Source organism: Xiphophorus hellerii, chromosome 12 (assembly GCF_003331165.1).
Source record: "Xiphophorus hellerii strain 12219 chromosome 12, Xiphophorus_hellerii-4.1, whole genome shotgun sequence".
NCBI classification, from domain to species: domain Eukaryota; kingdom Metazoa; phylum Chordata; class Actinopteri; order Cyprinodontiformes; family Poeciliidae; genus Xiphophorus; species Xiphophorus hellerii.
In genome coordinates this window covers 22,987,853-23,007,240 of record NC_045683.1, presented here as the reverse complement: position 1 = coordinate 23,007,240, position 19,388 = coordinate 22,987,853, and the positions used below count along the sequence as shown (strand labels likewise).

The 19,388-nt window shown below is 41.1% G+C and overlaps 1 protein-coding gene across 2 annotated transcripts in view; it reads left to right on the top strand.

Moving 5' to 3' along the window:
* The window catches only part of hectd4 (HECT domain E3 ubiquitin protein ligase 4), a 38,908-nt gene extending 20,968 nt beyond the window's left edge, over positions 1–17,940 (top strand). For both annotated transcript variants that reach the window (XM_032577658.1, XM_032577657.1), the window contains exons 41-76: positions 6–188; positions 318–482; positions 579–748; positions 1,745–1,860; positions 1,947–2,050; positions 2,393–2,554; positions 2,687–2,835; positions 2,949–3,028; positions 3,216–3,379; positions 3,468–3,705; positions 3,828–3,964; positions 4,055–4,181; positions 4,720–4,857; positions 5,250–5,386; positions 5,474–5,634; positions 5,718–5,899; positions 5,987–6,192; positions 6,775–6,905; positions 7,010–7,215; positions 7,300–7,479; positions 8,161–9,554; positions 9,881–10,088; positions 10,171–10,394; positions 10,506–10,651; positions 10,745–10,848; positions 11,194–11,317; positions 11,716–11,906; positions 12,296–12,442; positions 12,673–12,792; positions 12,892–13,047; positions 13,177–13,280; positions 13,808–14,029; positions 14,131–14,297; positions 14,388–14,583; positions 14,820–15,042; positions 16,103–17,940. In XM_032577658.1, the coding sequence (XP_032433549.1) occupies positions 6–188; positions 318–482; positions 579–748; positions 1,745–1,860; positions 1,947–2,050; positions 2,393–2,554; positions 2,687–2,835; positions 2,949–3,028; positions 3,216–3,379; positions 3,468–3,705; positions 3,828–3,964; positions 4,055–4,181; positions 4,720–4,857; positions 5,250–5,386; positions 5,474–5,634; positions 5,718–5,899; positions 5,987–6,192; positions 6,775–6,905; positions 7,010–7,215; positions 7,300–7,479; positions 8,161–9,554; positions 9,881–10,088; positions 10,171–10,394; positions 10,506–10,651; positions 10,745–10,848; positions 11,194–11,317; positions 11,716–11,906; positions 12,296–12,442; positions 12,673–12,792; positions 12,892–13,047; positions 13,177–13,280; positions 13,808–14,029; positions 14,131–14,297; positions 14,388–14,583; positions 14,820–15,042; positions 16,103–16,239 (6,999 nt within the window). In that variant the 3' untranslated portion in view covers positions 16,240–17,940. The remainder of the gene's footprint in view (positions 1–5; positions 189–317; positions 483–578; positions 749–1,744; positions 1,861–1,946; positions 2,051–2,392; positions 2,555–2,686; positions 2,836–2,948; positions 3,029–3,215; positions 3,380–3,467; positions 3,706–3,827; positions 3,965–4,054; positions 4,182–4,719; positions 4,858–5,249; positions 5,387–5,473; positions 5,635–5,717; positions 5,900–5,986; positions 6,193–6,774; positions 6,906–7,009; positions 7,216–7,299; positions 7,480–8,160; positions 9,555–9,880; positions 10,089–10,170; positions 10,395–10,505; positions 10,652–10,744; positions 10,849–11,193; positions 11,318–11,715; positions 11,907–12,295; positions 12,443–12,672; positions 12,793–12,891; positions 13,048–13,176; positions 13,281–13,807; positions 14,030–14,130; positions 14,298–14,387; positions 14,584–14,819; positions 15,043–16,102) is intronic.
* Positions 17,941–19,388: the final 1,448 nt, after the last annotated feature.

Genomic DNA, 19,388 nt, shown 5'->3' with positions numbered 1-19,388 from the left:
TTTAGGTACTTTCCCGAGCTCTGATGTTTATTCCTCAGCTGGGAAAGTATGCTGAGAGCATCTTGGAAAACGGTAGCAGCAGTGGCAGAAAACTAGCCAAACTGCAGGCCATTGGCAGACAAGCTGTTGCTGCTCTTTGCGCACTTGGGGGCTTCAAGGAGACAATTAAGATTGGTTCTGAAGTCCAGGTCAGTAAAACAAGACAAGTATTTTTCTTATTTATATATACCTTGTGCTGTTCAGCTTCTTATTATATATCACCGTTAATAGTCAAATATGATTGTCAGCATTGTTACAGTCATTCATCTGGTTCACAGGTGGTAGGTAAAGGAGTACTGGGTAGTGTGGGCATAGTGATGTCCATAAATGAGCAGGAGGGCATTGCTACTGTCAAATTTCCATCCTGTGAGTACAGAAGAGCTTGCAAAGCCTCAGACGTCCTTACAGTACCAATATCACGCCTCTGCACTCCCAGATCTGAGGTGAGATTTCCAGTCACATTACAGCTCTTATTACTATGGAAAATAAAAACCTGATTATCTTTAATCCTGTTTTCTCCCGTTTCTGATCTCTATTAGGCTCTTCCCATCTATAAGCTCTCAATTACAGAAAAGGTGGTTCAAGCTGTGCAGTCTATGCTTCTGCCACAGGAGGGCAGCCTCTCCATTCATACGTCCCTACCAGCTACTGGAGATGGCTCCAGCCCAGTAATGGCTGCAGTGCGCTTGCTGGCTGAAATCAGAACTAGGTTAGGGAGCGCTATGATTGATATATTTGACTTGTTTTGGGAATTGTGACTGCTGGAGCTCTGCTAACTATCAGAAAGAGTTCTGTAAGAATTTGGAAACGTATAATCTATTTTCAAAATCTGCAAAGTTTATTATAGACATAAAAAAATAAATATTGGACAGAAAGTTGTTTTTTTAACTTGATTGAATTTCATGCATTTCACCTTTAAAGTTTGCATTGTAAGATTGGTTCTCGAGTGCATTGTGTTTTGAAATATTTACATATTAATATTTCATATTTTTTGTGTAAATATTTAATTTGCAAATGCAATAAAATGTACTCAACATCTATTTAGTGGAATTTACCACATCAATTTAATTTGAACTAAAGTAAGTGCTCCTACTATCATGAGGATATTTGAAAACCCTATTTTGTTTAGATTGAAATCTTAACCTTTAATGGTGATTGAGTAATTGAGGCATTAATGCCTCTGACTTCACTTAAGAACTCTTTTTTATTGCTTTTTGTGCAATAAAAAAATATATTAATAAAAGCTATTATTGATCTAACAATTAAATGACTTTTTATAAAGAGTGATACCAACTATTTACACAAAGAACTTTCATAAAAAAACAAAGTTTACCTTTTGAAACATCTGGATTATAAATATTTATGTAAATCCAAGTACATTTAATTTTGTATTTATTCTGTTTTTTGGGTTTTGTAAAATTTGCCTTGAATTAAGAGAAACCCTATTTCCTATTACCTTTCCTCTCACCTCCAGTTTTGAACAAAGCTCATAAGAAAAAAAACAACTAAACTTATTTGATGGTATTTGGCTTAAGCGTTTCCAATTTATAGCAGAATGATAGACGCAGGATCTGCAGCCAGATTTTTCTCCTGAGCATCCTAAATGGAAGAAAATGTATCTCCTTGTGGACTTACTTGTGGAGTCATATTTTTCATATCAAATTTAGAAAAATATTACTGTTAAACAAGTTTATTTTTTTTCCAGGGCATGTCTGGTGATGGCACAGCTCTTGGAGGATAGCTCTTTCTGTGAGGAGTTCATTCAGCAGTGTCCAGCTGCTGTGGAGGTTCTAAACCTGGTTGCCCAGGAGTGCAGCCCTGGTGAGCATATGAGGAGCATGTTAAAGAACGCTTCTCAGCACTGCTCTGTATTTGTCTGACAGGTGGCCTCTTTTAATCTCGTGCAGGAGAGCGTCTTGGTATGGTTGAGGCTCAGTGCGAGAGAGTAAGAATGCTGTATCGGGACTGTGCTCGGCCACCACCTCCACCACTGCAGACAGACAGACGGCAGGTAGGTGGCAGTTACTTCCTACTTCACCTTTTTTTTCACAAGTAAGAGCACACATAAAAGATGTCACCTCTCACGTAACATGTCACTGTTGTTATTTTTGGACAATTGACAATATATATGACTGCAGGAGGAAAAATCTTTTATTATTGTCAAAGAAAGTTTTATTACAACTTTAATTCATTTTATGTTTTCTTTTTTGTTGAGAAAAAAAGGAACACAGTGAATGATGTACTGCTGTTCATGTATTACATATGTTTGGATTATATTTGTGATTTAGTAGCTCTGTTTTTGTCTGCCTAAAAGATTTTGCTCCTTTCTTCCTTATTCTGCTTGTTATGCTAGCCCAAGGAGATCACTTGGTGTCCGTCCAGAGTGTTTCCTCCGGTCCGTGCATGCTTGTTCTCCTCCCGGCTAACCTCCGTCACCTTCCTTGCTGATCCAAGCGCCGGAGGTGGTCTGCCCCGAGGAACTTTCATCTATGCCACCTCTCCTGTACCGGTTCAGGTACGAATGTTTTAGTAAAGTCAGATTGTCTTGCGATTATTTTTGCCATTACAGAAGTACTGATAAAATTACTTATTACAATTCAAGTTAAGAATGTCAACATTGTTTTTTTTCCTCTTTCTGTTGCTGTAGGCACCATCCTTTTACTGGGAGATAGAAGTTGTCTCCTATGGAGACTCTGAGGAGGACAGTGGGCCAATAGTGTCCTTTGGTTTTGCCACAGAGGCAGAGAAGAGAGACGGAGCATGGACCAACCCTGTTGGCACATGTCTGTTTCACAAGTAAGTGCAGCTTTCTATTAATTTTTTCTTATCACATGGTGTTCTGTAGGACTTGATTGCTGACTAACGTTTTTGTCTGTGTGTTTGTCTCCTGTCTGTGTGCAATGCATCAGTAATGGTAGGGCGGTGCATTACAATGGCTCCAGTCTGCTACAGTGGAAAAGTGTCAGACTTGATGTGGTCCTACTTCCTGGTAAGATAGGAGAATGAGTATGTTTCCCATAATGTTTGAATTAAAGTCTCTGTTTAGTTGACATAAAGTTGCAAACATTGCTTTTCCAAAAGTATTTTTTTCACAAGCAAAATGTTAAAACATTCCCAATGTGTGGTTTTGACTTGGCTGTAATGTAGATGATAATCTTTAATTTGGGTAAATACAGGCGATGTGGCAGGAATTGGCTGGGAGCGCTCTGAGGGCACACCGCCCCCTCCTGGCCAGGCCCCTAAAGGAAGAGTCTACTTTACTTACTGTGGTCAGCGGCTAAATCCTAGTCTTGAAGATGTAGCAGGTGGAATGTGGCCTCTGGTCCACATTCAGAAGAAGGTAAATCTATGCTAAGATTAAATTAAAAGCTGCTTCTCTAGTTTGGTCATATGCAGTATACATTTTTGTTTCTCTCCATTTTTTGCAGAATGCAAAGATCCGTGCCAACTTTGGAAGCCGGCCTTTTGCATACGCAGAAGGCCAAGCACACCGGAATGCAGCTGACTTATGTGTAGACCTAGCAGAGGAAATAAGTGCAAATTTTGAAGCACTTCCCTTTGCCATGGCCTCAGACAGTGATAATGATGCAGGAGCAAGTGTCACTTCCGACTCTGGCTCCCATGGTCCCCCTTGTCGGATTGCAGCTGTTGCAGTTCCTCAGCAGCGTATGTCTCTTGCGATCATTTCAGGTTTTTTTTTATCTAAAACGCACAGACTTCCATTTTTGTTTACATGTTGCTTCAGCTAATTATCAAGTTTTCTCTTTTGACCTTTTCTATTTTTACAGAGTACAACAGTGATCTGTCGTGCCATTACAAGGTGGAGCTGAGCTATGAAAACCTGTTCACCTCTGGGCCTGACTCACACCCCCCACCTATTGCTGATGATGAGAGCGATGATGAGGATGATGATGATGTTCCCAGAGTGAGATTAGTCCTCAGTACCTTTATACTGTGTTTTTCTCCTTTATTGTTTCTTCTTTATGTATTAAATTTGATTTGGGTTTGACTTTAGGAGGATCACTATGCTCTTCTGGTGAAGGCTTGGGAGACGAAGGTATTCCCTACTATTCGTAGGAGGTTCCGTAATGAGGCTGAGAGGAAATCGGGCTTGGATCAAATCAAGGGAGCCCTTCAGCTGGGTAAAGATCAAAATGATTTTTACTACAAAATGTAACATCTTGTATATGAGTTAAAGTCCAATGACAACACTATTGAATGTATATTTGCCACAATTATAAAGAGGTTTAACTTAATTGGCACTTATGGCTTAAATCGTGACCACTGAATGCACTATTTTAAATATACATGTATATTTTACTGAACAGAAATGAAGAAATTGAGAATTTGAAGGTAAATCACTGTCTTAAATCCCATAAGGTTATTAGTTTTAGGTACATTAAACGGTTCAGGTTCTTTCAAGTCAAACTAAAATGCAAACAATATTGTGTTTAACTAATTTTACATATATGAATATATAATGTTTAATGAAAGTATGTTTTTGTGTTTCAATAACATAAATACACAAAAACACAACACCATTCTTTCCACCTGAGAAAAGGAGGGCAGACAGGAAGTACACACAAAATGAGAAGCTGTTCTTGTTAAATATCTACTCTCTCCTACCTTAGACATTGTTTGTGTAATTGACAATATTTTTGTGCGTTTCTCTGGAAACAGGCATGGTTGACATTGCAAGACAGACGGTGGAGTTCCTGTATGAGGAGAATGGTGGTATTCCTCGTGACCTCTACCTTCCTACTATTGAGGATATCAAAGACGAGGCCAACAAGTTCACTATTGACAAAGTCCGAAAAGGTACCACATTACATATTTTTAAATTTTTTTTTTTTTTTACCCCTCCAGGGGGTCTTTTGTGGGCTCTAGTGTCCCTTATATGAAAGTAGGCTGACAGGCGAGGAGGGAAGACATGCGGCAAATATCGTCGGGTCCGGGAGTGGAACCCGCGACGGCCGCGTCGAGGACTCAAGGCCTCCAAACATGGGTCGCGCTATCCCCTACGCCACCACGGCACGCCCCCCACATTACATATTTAAAGATTTTGAGCATTGCACAGTTGGACTAAACATCCTCGTAGTACTTCATCGCTTGTTTTGAGATGTATTGAAGAACTTACTGTCACTCACATTTGGTAAATGATTGTAATGTTATGTAACTAACATGGATCATAACATACTTTATCCACAAAGGGTTGACTGTGGTCATCCGCTGTCCTGACAGCAATAACACCAACAGCACAACTGGAGGAACAGCGCTGCCCAAGTTTGCTATCCGTGGAATGTTGAAGACGTTTGGTTTGCACGGGGTTGTGCTGGATGTGGACTCTGTAAGTCTAATCATTTGTGGTGGGTTTTTTGTTTTAGCCTCACAACATATTTATTTGTAAACTAAAGTGTTTCATGCATTTGTTCAGGTGAATGAACTGGTACAGGTGGAGACGTACCTCCGCAGTGAAGGTGTGCTCGTCAGATACTGGTACCCCATTGAGATGCTCGAGCGTCCGCCAGCAGGTTCTCGACGAACTGCGGCTAACGGCCTGGTGTCTTGGGACAGCAGTAACATTCAGATTCATAGGTAATATAAATGCAAAGGGAATAAGGGTGATGCATCTGAATCAAAGATCTGACTTTAATATCAGTGTCGGCGCTTTTCTTTAGGGAACTCCTTCGATGTGAAAGCGCGCTCGCTCGGTTATACTGTCGTATGGCTCTGCTCAACATCTTCGCCCCCAAGAATCCCCACACTTTCACTCGTCTCTTCCACATCCCTGCGATTCGTGACATAACTCTGGAACACTTGCAGCTTCTGTCTAATCAACTGCTGGCTCCACCTCTCCCTGGTGAGTGGAAGAATACATTTTAAAGAACTGCATTTCTTTTTTGTCATGGGAATTTTCTAAGCTATGCTAAATTCTCTCTTCCTGCAGATGGCACCATCAGCTCTAGCTCCATTCTCTTGGCTCAGTCGGTGCTTCACAACCTCGAAGGTCAAAGTTGCTCTCCCACAGACCTGTTTTATCAGGGCAATGCTCAGCCCATCCGGGAGTGGTTGACCGTGGCCATCACTCGTGCCTTGCATCAAGGAGAAGAAAGTTTACTGGAACTCACAAAACAGATTTGCTGTTTCCTACAGGTTAGCTCTACAGCCGGTGAATACAGTGCCTTGCAAAATTATTCATTCATCTTCATCTTTCCATGTTTTCTCACATTATAACCACAAACCTAAGTGTATTTGGGGGTAATTTTATGCAGTAGACCAACACCACATATTGTGTAATTATGAAAAGAAAAGGAACAAGGTTTAAATTTTTTTTACAAATCAAAATCAGAAATTGTGTGTATGTTTTTTGGCCATTCTCTTCAGTACTTTGAGTATTTTACACCTGCAAGTCTTTGAGGTACTCTTACTGTAGCAGGATTGGACATTAAAAGTATCTTTAAAGCATTTCTACAACATGATGCTAACAACACAAAGCTTTACAGTAAAGGTTTGGCGTGTTAGGGATAATGTATGTTTAGCTTGAAGAATAATAGTCCAGTTTGATCTTTTTGATCCACATGCTTCTGTTCCCTAAAGGCTTTGTGGCAAATTAGTGGCTATAAAGCGAAGAAATGTGAAAAAGACCAAGGAGTATGAATGTTTTTATAGTGAACTATATGCTTCTGGTTATCTACTCATTACTAAAAACAAACTATTTCGTTGTATATTTTTCAGAATGCACCTGAGCAGTTTACATCTGAGGAGTTTCCTGTCCTGGAGTCAAAAGTTAGTATGGATGTTAGTTTTCCCGGAGCGGCATTTGTGATCGTCTCCTGCAAAGAAAGTCAACTAGGCTGCCGCAAAGAGTGAGCTACATCAAATACACAACAGCAGACACTTAAAATTGAACTTCCTTTGCTTCACTTTTTATGTTTTTGAACTTCTTTCTCATCTTGTCAAAACCTTTTAGCTCAAGTTTGTACAAGGCTCCCTGGGCTCGAGTCATGGTTTATGGCCTGGGTCACAAAGTGCGAAGAAATGGTCAGCTGAATCTGATGGAGGCAGTGTGTTATCCTCTAGATGCCTCTCCTACCAACACAGGCCTTACACCCCCTCCCACCACAAACCAGTACCCCTCTGTTATCATTCCCACTGATAAAGTGCACATCAAGCTGGGTGAGTGTTTTCATTATGAGTAAGAAATTCTTAAAGAATGAAAAGAAGCACTTCTAAGCGAGTTCACTCTTGTTTTGGTTGTAGGAGTGTCGCCCCCTCCTGGTGCTGTGTTGGTACTCCACTCCTTACCGCTAGAGTTTCCTCTGGCGATGGCGTTTGCAGAGCAGCTGTTGACGTGGAAGCTGGGGGAGAGCAGCGAGCGATCCGAGGATGAGTTGGACACTGTGCCCTCATCGGTGCTGCTGCAGGTGGTAGAACTGCTCGGTAGGTTTTCCTTTAGTTCACCAAAATAAAAGCTACACATTGACCAAGGTAGTACATGCTTTCTACTGTCAATGGTGACCTTATATACTTTATATATTGAACGTATTATTTTGGTAAATAGCTTTTTTTCTTTCTTGTTAAAGAATCTCTTGTTAAAGAGATTTATGTAAAATCAGCTTTTTTGAGATTTACATCATGTTCTAATGTTATTCTCTTATCTAAAACATACTTGGAGTGTTGTTTTGATTCTTTTATGTATGTTTGAGAAATCCTTTAGTCTTCCGTGGCAACTATTCAGCGTACCTAAAAGCTTGCTCTCACCAAGTATTGGACCTGCAGTCTCTAAGCCAAGCTTCTGCCTCTTGGAGTAGCCCTCTCCTGCGCCTACCCCACTTAGCTCCTTCAGACTAGCCAGCAGCAATCAGCAACCACCTGGTAGAACGGCACATCTGCTAAGCTAATCATGCAATCTACTTCTTAGTAGCAATGTCAAAGTTTAATGGAGAAATGTTGTCGTGATGACTTCCTGAAGGTGGAGTGTTGGTAAGAGCAGGAGCATCTTAAAGAGACAGAGCAAAATTTTCCAGATCAAATATTAATTCAAAGCTGCTGGACTTTATAAACTCCACAAATACAAATGTCCTAAGATTGCAGTTTCTAACATTTCTGTCTTGTTTATAGGTGGATTGCTTTGGACTACTGATCTGGCTCCCTCCATCAAGGAGCTCATCTTTCACCTGTTGGCTGAACTTTTGCGGAAGATCCACCACTTGGAGCAGCGCAAGAGCCCCGCTGGCCTTTCCAGCTCCATTGCTCTGCTGCTGAACCCCTGCCTGGCAGTCCTAATGGCCCTGCAGACAGAGCTCCGAAAACTTTACGATAGGGAAACTCAGGGATGGGCTGCTGGATGCGCTGGAGGTGGATCGTCGTCTGGGGGCATAGCGTTGGCGCTGGGGGCGGAGCAGAGCCGGTTCTCTACCTACTTCCATGCCCTAATGGAGGTGTGTTTGGCTGTGGCGGAGGTGACGCTTCCTCTCAATGTCGGCAGCTCTTCGGTGGGACCCCTCTCCTCTACCAGTGCACCGAACCTCAGTGACTCCTCCTCGTCGTCTTCGTCGTCCCCGGGCCAGACGCCACAAAGCCCCAGTTTGCTTTCAAAGCGTAAGAAGGTGAAGATGAAGCGTGAGAGGGCAGCAGCTGCTGTGGCAGCAGCCGCCTCTGGAAAGAGAACAAGCGGAGGCACGAGGCTGTCAGAAAGCGACAGCGCCCTTCTGAACATGGCGGGCAGCAAACCCGAGGACATGCTGTGGTTCCACCGCTGCCTCACCCTCCTGATGATTCTGAGACATCTCACCAATAAGGACCCGCAGGGCTTAAGCGTAACCAGCGATGCTGTGACGGATGCCTGCCAAGCTCTAGTGGGTCCCACGTCTCATAGCCGCCTGCTGGTACTCTCAGGTATCCCCACACACCTCGAGGAGGCAGTTGTTCGAAACGCCATCCGCAGGGCGTGCAACGCACACGGAGGTCTGTTCAAAGATGAGGTTTTCATTCCCGTGCAGGAAGAGGATCCCAAGAAGAAATCAGGAGCCGGGGTTTCAAGCCCACACGACAGCAAAGCTGCTCCAGAACCTGACCAACCTTTTTCCACCAATGGAGGTCCTGAGAGTCCTGACAGCTCCAGCAGTGTCACTCCAGCTTTAAGTGTGAGCGCTTCAGCTTCTACCAGCCAGACCTCCATTTGCAGCTCCTCTCAGGGGGTCTCTCGCACAGTCAGCGAACTTTCTGTTGATCAGGAGCTTTTAGCTGTCCCCCCACTCACACCCGCAGCCGCTGCTTCGGCAGTAACGTACCCCCAACAGGCTCCTCAGGACTCTCAGACTGTCTCCAGTCAGGAAAGTCTAGACACGTCGCTGTGCAGCACGGGAAGCCTGGGGAGTCTCGGCAGCTTGGGGGAGCCTCTGGACAACACAGAAACACCGTCTGCCTCGGATGGAGCCTCTATGCAGACAGTCACTTCCTTTGAGAGCACAACAACTACAGCCAGACCTATCAAGGGCTATGCTGTCATTGAGGTGAGGTGGTTCTGTTGCAAAAGCATTCAGACCATTTGAATCAGTGATCTACCAGCCCTCCTTGAGGGCCAGAGTCCTGCAACTTTTAGATGTGTTCTTTGTCCTACACACTTGGGTTAAATGGTGAAACTGCCTCTGTAGCAGGTATATTGCTACAGAGACAATATTATACTGTAATATTGGAACAGGGTGTGCTGAGGTAGAGACATCTACAAGTTGGAGTGCACCGGCCCTTTAGGATTGGAGTTTTAGCGTGCTGCCTTAAACGTTTTAAAATTTTGTTTCTGAAATGAAATAAAATGAAATTTTTGTTCGGTTAAATGTAGGTCCGCTCTCGAGCAAAGGTGGAAAAGATTCGTGCCAGTCTGTTCAACAGCGGTGACCTGATTGGTTTATCCAGCCTGGAAGGTGAAGAGGAGCTGATGGAGTTAACCAACGAGGAGATCCTGACTGTTTCCAGTGTTAACCAAAGTCTGTTTGACACACAAGGAAGCTCTGCTCTAGAAGACTACTTTCTGGATAAGTCGATCAAAGGTTAGTGTTAAACATTAAAGTTTTACCTCTTTTATAGATCAACATTGTTTCTGTCAAATCTAATCTACCTCCCTATTTCCAGGTGAAAAACTTGTACCTGGAGCGAGAGACGTCCTGACTGATATTTTTAAAAGCTGCGTGCACTCCGAGCAAATGTTGAGCCTCACACCGGCCAAGCCCGTTAAGGTGTCTGATATTTTCCTCAGCAAAGAGCAGATTAACTCTCAAACTCCAGGGAACCTGCTGCACACTTTCTTTACCAATGTTCGACCTCCTAAGAAAGTGCTTGAAGACCAACTCACTCAGGTACTCAAGGAGAAACATTATGGTTCTCTGTCATACCTCCAACCATCCAGCTTTATATTTGATTGTGATAATACTTCAAATCCTAAAATTTGTACTTTTTTATTCATTCAGATTTTACGAAAGTATGGAACCCCCAAGCCGAATAAGAACAAGTACAACAAAGCAGGAAAAGAACAACATCAGGGTAAGGTTGTGAGCACCAAGAGACCCATCACAAAGCCTCTCACTAAGGAAAAATCAGTCCTCAACAGTGTTAGGTGAGTCATTTTCTTGCAAAATCTTATATGACACACGTGTAAAAAAAAAAAAATTATTGACATCAGAACTAAATATTTTTTACTTATTTCCAGAACTGCGCTGAGTGAGAAGAAAACTGTCCTAAAGCCAAAATCTCCTGAGAAATCGAGGCCAGATGAGAAAGACGTAGAAAAATCCCCCTCTAAAAAAACTGAAGGTTGGCAAAAATCACATCTGTTGTGACTACACAGAATACATTCAAAACATTAGAAAAATGACTCTTATTTCCATATATGTCAAGTTTGAGATTATTTTTTTATCTGAATGGTGTAATTCAAATGGTCTAAAAAGCTTTTCAGTAGAAGGAGTAGATTTTAATCTAAATCAATTCTGTCTTTCAAACATTATTTACAACTTCCAGAACCATTATATCTGACATAGCTGAATATTTTTTCAGTTTTAATTATTTTGTAAAAATGTGGGACAGGGTTAAATTATTTTAAAGTAAAAGTAAGTCTGGTTTGACACAACAGATTATGAGCTCTTCTTTTGTTTTGTTTAGTGCCAGAGGAAAAGTACCTGACACTGGAAGGCTTTCATAAATTTACAGTTGATCGGACAAAGCAAGACATCCGCAGTGTCTGGAGAGCCATTTTGGCTTGTGGTTACGACCTTCATTTTGAAAGGTGAGACTTAAAGAATCATATTGTCCACTCGAATGCTGTAATTACTATCACAGAAGGAAAGATGTTCTTCAAAAAGTAGCTTCAGTTTTATCATTTGGTCTTCAACATTTTATCTATGCAAACTAACTTTCCATGGGTTAAAAAGCATCTTGAATTATCAGAATCTTAAAAAAAAAAGTAAGACAGCTGTTGCTTGTTTTCAGCAGGCTTCTTGAGCTCCACATTTCATCAGATTTCATTATAGCAGTACATCTCTCCCAGTTAGAGATGCACTGACCAGAATAAGAATTAGGCGATTCACATACTGCTAAAGTTTGTATAATTGTCTTAAAGTCTCCTATTGTAAAAACATGTGTGTCTGTTTTTTATGTAATACTAAACCTGTCTTTATATTGAAGGTGCACGTGTATAGACACTCGCCACGCCCAGAAGGCCTGTAGAAAGTGGAGCTTGGAAATGGATGTGGCGTTGGTGCAATATATCAACCGGTTGTGTCGTCACCTGGCTATCACTCCAGCCAGACTGCACCCACATGAGGTCTACCTAGATCCCAGTGATGCTGCAGATCCCCGTGTGGCCTGTCTGCTCAGTAAGTCGCTTGCTTGCCTTTTTTTTTAGTCTGAGCTTCTGCAGATGCTGCAGGTTCTTTGATAGAGATAGCAGTGTTGAATCCCACGGAAAATTGAGATTACCAGATTGACCGTCACGTTTTAAATATCTGTCTCCATCCTTTTATTAACTTTTGTTACTTAAAAAGGCATGGAAGTTAATGTTTTTGTTAATGTACTGTTAGATTTAAAACACCGTTGGAGTTCCTAGTTTTGAAGCACTTGATGCAAAATTTGCACCAATTTTCTCAGATTCTGACTTCTGATCGATTAACAAGTTCATCTCTAAGAATAATTTCTAAAACATTCCTATCTGCCTCACATTTGTGTTTTGTCACTCAGCTTTATCTTTGTGATTTGGTGTTTACAGATGTGCCTGTGGAGAGCTTGCGCCTGCGCTTTGCTTTACTGCAGTCCCTCAACAACACCCTGGAGAGTTTCTTTCTGCCACTCGTGGAGCTGAGACAGACGCACACATATCAGAACAGCATTGCGGCGCTGCTGTGTGAAGCAAAAGGTGAGCCTCAACTCAGAAACAAATCTAGCAAGAATAAAAGCATTGGTACGAGATGCTGTGGTTTAATATTTGAAGCTTGCTGAGCAAATAATGATATACAGGCTCCATGCAAATAAACTGTTTCAAGTTGAGGCTGTCTGATGTTAGAAAGTATTGCAAGCTGAAACTTTAAATTTCTAGTTTTAGTGCTTGAAAAATGTAATCTTTGTACCTCTATCTGCTTCTGATAGGCCTAGTCTTCTACGACACCAAGGTCACTGTAATGAACCGAGTATTAAATGCTACAGTACAACGTACAGCTGACCATGCTGCTCCAGAGATTACACTGGACCCTCTAGAGATTGTTGGAGGTAGACTTTCCTCCCTCTTATTTTTCTTCACTTTTCGTCACAGAACATTGTGTTTAACTTTCTGGATATTGTAACACTTCTCTCCCTCGCCCCCTACAGGTGAAATTAGATCATCAGAAAACACCTACTTCTGCCAGGCAGCACGCCAGCTCTCCTGTGTGCCATCGTCTCAGCTCTGTGTGAAGCTGGCCAGCGGAGGAGATCCAACATACGCCTTCAACATCCGCTTCACTGGAGAGGAAGTTCATGGCACAAGTTAGTGCTTCCCTCGTCACACCCTTTTTTTTTTCTTTCATGCCCCGCTTTGCTTTCATCTATTTTATTTATCGCTGTTATGTTTTTTAAAAATACCTAACTGCTATCGTGATGACTGTGTCTATCCAGGCGGCTCCTTCAGGCATTTTCTGTGGCAGGTGTGTAAGGAGTTACAGAGCTCAGCACTTTCCCTGCTGCTTCCCTGTCCCAGTGCTGCAGCCAACCGGAACAAGGTATCATTTCATTCCACATTACATTCATCTTCCCATCAAGGCATACTGTAGCTCTATTCAGTCAGGATTTACAGTGCTTTGTGAATGTTTTGATACCTCTTTTGACCTGTTACAACCACAATTTGTGTTTTATTTAGATCTTGCACTATAAAGAAATGCAGCGTAGTGTGTAATTGGGAATAGGAATCAAAATGGGTAAAAGTGTCTTTCTCCAGATGTTCAAAGATGGTAGAGGCAATTTAAAAGAAAGTGCTTTGGAAAGTGGTTCTGTTGACTCATGAGGTCGAGTCTTTTGAGGCCACTTTGTGTTAGTCACATAAATTTCCAATAAAATGAACTGAAATTTGCAGCTGCAATGGGACAAAATCTGTGAAAGTTAAAGGGCATGAATACAAGGCACCGCATCTGTTGATCTAGTATCAACATTGTCTCAATTTTATGTAAAACTTATTGTAAAGAATTTCACAAGAAAGATGATGACATTGTGTAAATATTCCCAATCTTTCTTTGTATTGTTTTTATCTCAGGGGAAGTACATCCTGACTCCCTGCCCTATCAGCTATGCAGAAGAGCAGTTGTTGCACTTTTTTGGTCAGCTCCTCGGTATAGCCATCCGTGCAGACGTCCCCCTTCCTTTGGACCTGCTGGGATCGTTTTGGAAAGGCCTCGTTGGCGAGCCTCTCGATCCAGAGCAGGACTTGCAGGAAGCTGATGTGCTCACCTACAACTATGTCAAGAAATTTGCAAATGTGAGGAGTGCAGTAGGAGCGATTTCAATCACACCCAATTTGATATCCAGCTCATGCTTGCAGGGATTTTGATTCTTTTTTTTTTTTCTTCCTCTCTTCAGGTGACTGATGAGAGCGAGCTGGAGACCCTGTGCGCTGAGATCTCCTCGCAGCACCACTCAGGAGAAAGCCCAGAGTCGCCCAGCCGGCCCTGCTGCACTTTTACTTACTTCACGATGACGGGTGAAGAGGTGGAGCTTTGTCAGGGAGGACGCAGCCTCACTGTCAGGTACAGAGCAGCTCCCGAAGGTTCTACCGTAGTTCAAAGCCACAGCCACAGAACATTTGAGTGAGTTTCTGTTCTGTTTGTCCCATTAAGCTGGGAGAACAAGGATGTGTATGCACGGGCGGTCAGGAGCCTCCGCCTGAGGGAGCTGGAGAATGTGGAGTGTATGACAGCAGTGAGGGCAGGACTGGGATCCATCATTCCTATGCAGCTGCTTACCATGCTCAGCCCTCTGGAGATTGAACTGCGCACATGTGGCTTGCCTTACATCAATCTGGAGTTCCTTAAGGTGGTGCATATATATATATATATATATATATATATATATATATATATATATATATATATATATATATATATGATAGAAAACACTGATATCTTTTCAACCACATTACAAAGTGTGTGTGAGCATTTTCCAGCTTTAAAGTCTATGAAAGCGGTGGTTTAATGATTTCCTTCTATTGTTGCTGTATTGTGTTTCTCAACTTTTACCTTAGTAAATCATCCCATTCTTTTTTTGTTTAGGCTCACACCATGTACCAAGTCGGTCTGATGGAGACCGACCAGCACATCGAGTTCTTCTGGACCGCCCTTGAGATGTTCACTCAGGAAGAGCTCTGCAAGTTCATCAAGTTTGCCTGCAACCAGGAGCGCATCCCGTTTACTTGCCCGTGCAAAGACGGCGGACCCGACACAGCCCATGTTCCCCCATACCCCATGAAAATCGCCCCTCCTGATGGAGCTGCAGGTAACGGCCGACATGCTCCCTGCAGGGCCCTGACTGGGCTCAGGCGCTCCTATCCCTGCAGCTCTTGCACTGTATCAGTGCTGTTGCTGCAGACACTGCTGATAATGTTGAGAAAACTGTTCATCTTGTCACTTCAGATAAACTTTGAACAATATAAAATTCATTATATGATTTATATAATGAAGGAACATTGAGCATCTCTTTTTCTCCTTGTTGTATTTCACTTAAAGGGATTCAGGTTCGAGTTTCTCAGATCATTTTTATGATTCCTGATACACAAGATTGCTTCATCTTTTGAGCTTTTATCACTGTGACAGTTTGATTACGGTGCCCTGCAATAGCACTTATATTCCATGAACTTTTCCATGTTTCTTCACTTTACAACCTTAAACTTTTATGTATTTTATGTGATGAACTCACCCATTTTGTCTTTTAAAAAATTCTTTAAACGGACCTTGGGCTCTTTCAAAACATAAATATCCATTAACTCAGACAGGCTTCTCTATTCCAAGTATAGCGCTGCTACTTTTGTGTTTAGCCATGAGGCTTGTGTTCAGGATTCTCTAGTATTCATTTTCCACCTTGTAGGCCAAAAGTAAAATAAAATTTGGTCTTATCTGATCAGTGGACCTGTTACACATCTTTTCAAGATGTTCCACTTTGTGTGGGTAAATATATATATATATATATATATATATGTATAATTGTTGAAGTTGAAAAGTGACAAAATCTTTAATGATTTCCTTGTTGTATTTCACTTAAATCCCATTAAGTGAAATACTTAAATCACTTAAAAAATCACTTAAAAACAGATTTATAAATCTGTTAGAATAAATGTGTTAAATTTATTCTAACAGTTTAATCTGTTAGAATAAATCTTAGAATCTGTTAGATTCTAACAGAATCTAACAGATTTACGAAAAAGTCGTAAATCTAACAGTTGAAAGATTTACGAATAAGTTTTCAAGGCGGTGTAAAGTAACTCCTGTTACACAAAAACTTCTTCTTGCATCTTCACTATATATATAAACAAAAACCCATATTTCTGTTTCCTCTCCAGGTCAGCCAGACTCGCGCTACATTCGAGTGGAAACATGCATGTTCATGGTGAAACTGCCACAGTACACTTCTTTGGATGTGATGCTGGAGAAGCTGCGCTACGCCATCCACTACCGCGAAGATCCTCTGAGTGGCTGAGGAGAGCCGAGAAGCCGACATTCCCGAGCAGTAGTACCTAACATCTCACCACCACCTTCTGCCCCTCCTGGATCTTCCTCTGAGACCGACCGCAGGCCGATACGCACTGCTTCACCAACGAGCAGCAAAGCTAAACCCTTTTATCTTGAAAGGAAACCGACATATTGTTTTCATTGCCATCTGCCTAAATTCTGCGTTTTGTTTCATTCAGGGAGGATGATTTTAATCAGCAGTGATGGCTGCAAATAAGTCTAATTTATTTTTGTTGCACTGAGATTGGGGAGGGCATTGAAGTGAAACAGCTGTGAAAGAGTTTTGTTCTTTTTTCATTTCCCTTTTTTTCTTTTGAGCCAGCTATGTAACTTTAACAAAAATCTTTCAGCTACCTTCAGAACAGCACTTTACAGTTGCAAATCCTATAGCTGAGCGTTCAGAAAGTGGTTTCTATGGGAGCTGATAAAGCCCTAAAGGCTACAGTGAAAAGTCTCCAGTCACAGCTCAATGCTACCTCCCCTTTGTGGGGATGATGCTCTGACCCTCGCCTTTTGCTGTAGGAGCCTCTGTTGTGTGACGAGAACCAAAAGGGTTTTCAGTGATATGATTACTATCAATTGGAATCTGCTGAGTTTTCACTACGTCATCTACTGTAGGAACAGGTGTGAACAAGTGCTGTGCAGGGCTTTACATCGTTTTACTGCCTCTTTTAACAATACGACCTGCTAATGGATAAACTCATTTATGCCTATGTAACGGAGAACCTTTGTTAAAGAGTCTGAAGAGAGAGGTTTTCAGTCATGTAAAAAGTCATGTTAATCTAGTAGTCATATCCAATCTACACACATACACTGGAGGGGTTGGCAGTAAGTAATCTTCAGTTTTGCCCTTTATATATTTATTTTTCATGATTGGGGATGAGGGGTTTCTTTTTATTTCATCCATAACCAAGTGTTTTGCTGTGTTTAATTAAAAAAAAGAAAGAAAAATTTAATAATAATCTAGAAAAATGTAAATAGGACTGAGGTAATGTTTGCTGGCAGTTTTTACTCGCTTCTTCTCTTCACCTTCTGATTTCATTTTGAGTTTGCACTACTCTTCCGAGAAAAGAATCTGAAAAACGAGCAAACTAGACGACGTCTGTCTGGGTTTCCAGTTTGTTGTGTTGCTGCTTTCTATGAATTTTGGCAATACCAGTAATCTTTATCACCTTTGTCTTGTACTCGGATGGTTTGAATTTCTTCTACACATGGTGAAACACGTTCTCTTGTGTGAGTGAAATCGCCATTTTACGTGGAGAAGACCACAGGATTGACTGCTGGTGCAGTGAAACTGCTTTTTTATTTTTGTTTTTTTTTGTTTTTTTGCAGGATTTTGGGTTTTGGTTGGGCTCTTTTAAAGGGTGACGTACCGCTGCTAACAGGGTTGCTCTCTCTCTCTTTCTCTCTGACTTCTCCTCCTCTGGAGGGGTAACAATAGGTTACAAAAAGGACATATCCGTACAAAGAATTGTTTCGATGAAATGTGTGCTGTACATTTACTTGATATTTATTACAATTATTTATGGTTGCATTAACTTTTACTGTCTTACCTCTGCACATGAGAAACGTAACATATCTAAAATGGATTATACAGATGTAAAGAATCAAATGGCATTTGAGATTTCTGTGTCATAATAAAGAAATGTCTTCATGTACAAACAGTGTTTCTAATGTTTTGTTTTTGTATATTTAATCCCAGACAGATACAGTTATTGTTAATCATAGGTGATCAGTATTGGGGATAATTTTATGTCTTTAACATATGACCCAATGACACACTGGTTGCATCACTGCACCACACACTTTTACAGAGCGGTGAGTGCAGGACCAGGCTGGATCCGACTGGATCCCCATGCGTGTCGCTTATGTCTTTATCAGCCCAATTGTCCTAGTTTCACCTTTTGTCACGTTACAACTGCAAAGGTCAGTGTATTTTATTGGGATTTCATCCAACAGGTCAGCACAAAGTAGAGCATAAATCTGAAGTGGAAGAAAGGCCAAATGTGAATTTTAAGTGTGTGTGTGTGTTTGTATTCAGACCCCCGTGAGCCGGTACACCGGAGAACCACCTTCCACTGCACTTACAGCTGCAACTCTTTTTGACGTATGTCTGAACAATTTCTTCTTGCAAAATAGCTCAAACTCATTCAGATTCAACTGAAATTGTCCCTGAAAAATCTATTTTCAAGTCTTGCCACATATATTTAGTTGGTTCAATGTCTAGACTTTGACTAGGCCGTTCCCACACATTAATATGCTTTGATCCAAACCATTCCGTCGTAGTTTTATGTGTATGTTCAGGGCCATTGTCGCTAGAAGGTCAATGTCTGCCTTAGACACAAGTCTGTTGCTGCTTCAAACACATTTTCCTCCAAGAATGCCTCATATTCAGCTTCATTAATTCAACCACCAGTAACTCATATTGTCATATAAAAATGTGAACTGTGATTGAAAATTAATTTTTTTTTATTGATAAATGTTCACATATTGAGGTTTGATCTTAATTTTAAAAATTTTCTGGAAAACTGAATTATTTATACTTCAATAAAAGTAACCTTATTTTATTCATTAAGCAAAGGGTTTTGACAACAAATGTTTTCTAGCTGGAGAAAAGGTTAGGACTTCCTTTTGATTATAGTAACAGCAGTGACACATATTTTTGTAACTATCAGTTTACTTGAATACTTTTTTCCAGACGGCAGAGTGACGCATAAACTGCTGCAATCTTCTTCCTGAAGGTCCCAGACAATTTTTCAATCTTAGTCTTGTTTATACTCACTTTACAAGACAGAGGCAGTGACGGTGTTCTAAGGATTATGCACCTGATGTGATACCCCTTCGTGTGAGTTTCAGCTATTTTAGGTGCGTGTCCAAGTTTAATCCTCACCAAAAACTATGTTCTATGAAATTGTATTTTCCATTAAATTTTAAGTATTTTCATTAGCATGAATTGTTAACGTAAATAATTTGAATCTCAGAATATTTGAAATTGACACCCATAAATATGTTTGAAACAAACGGCACTGGGGGAAGTTCTATTTTATTTTTATTTTTTTTCAATGTTTTTGAATTAATCTGTCAATTGGCCATAATTTCCCTGCTATTGTATTGTAG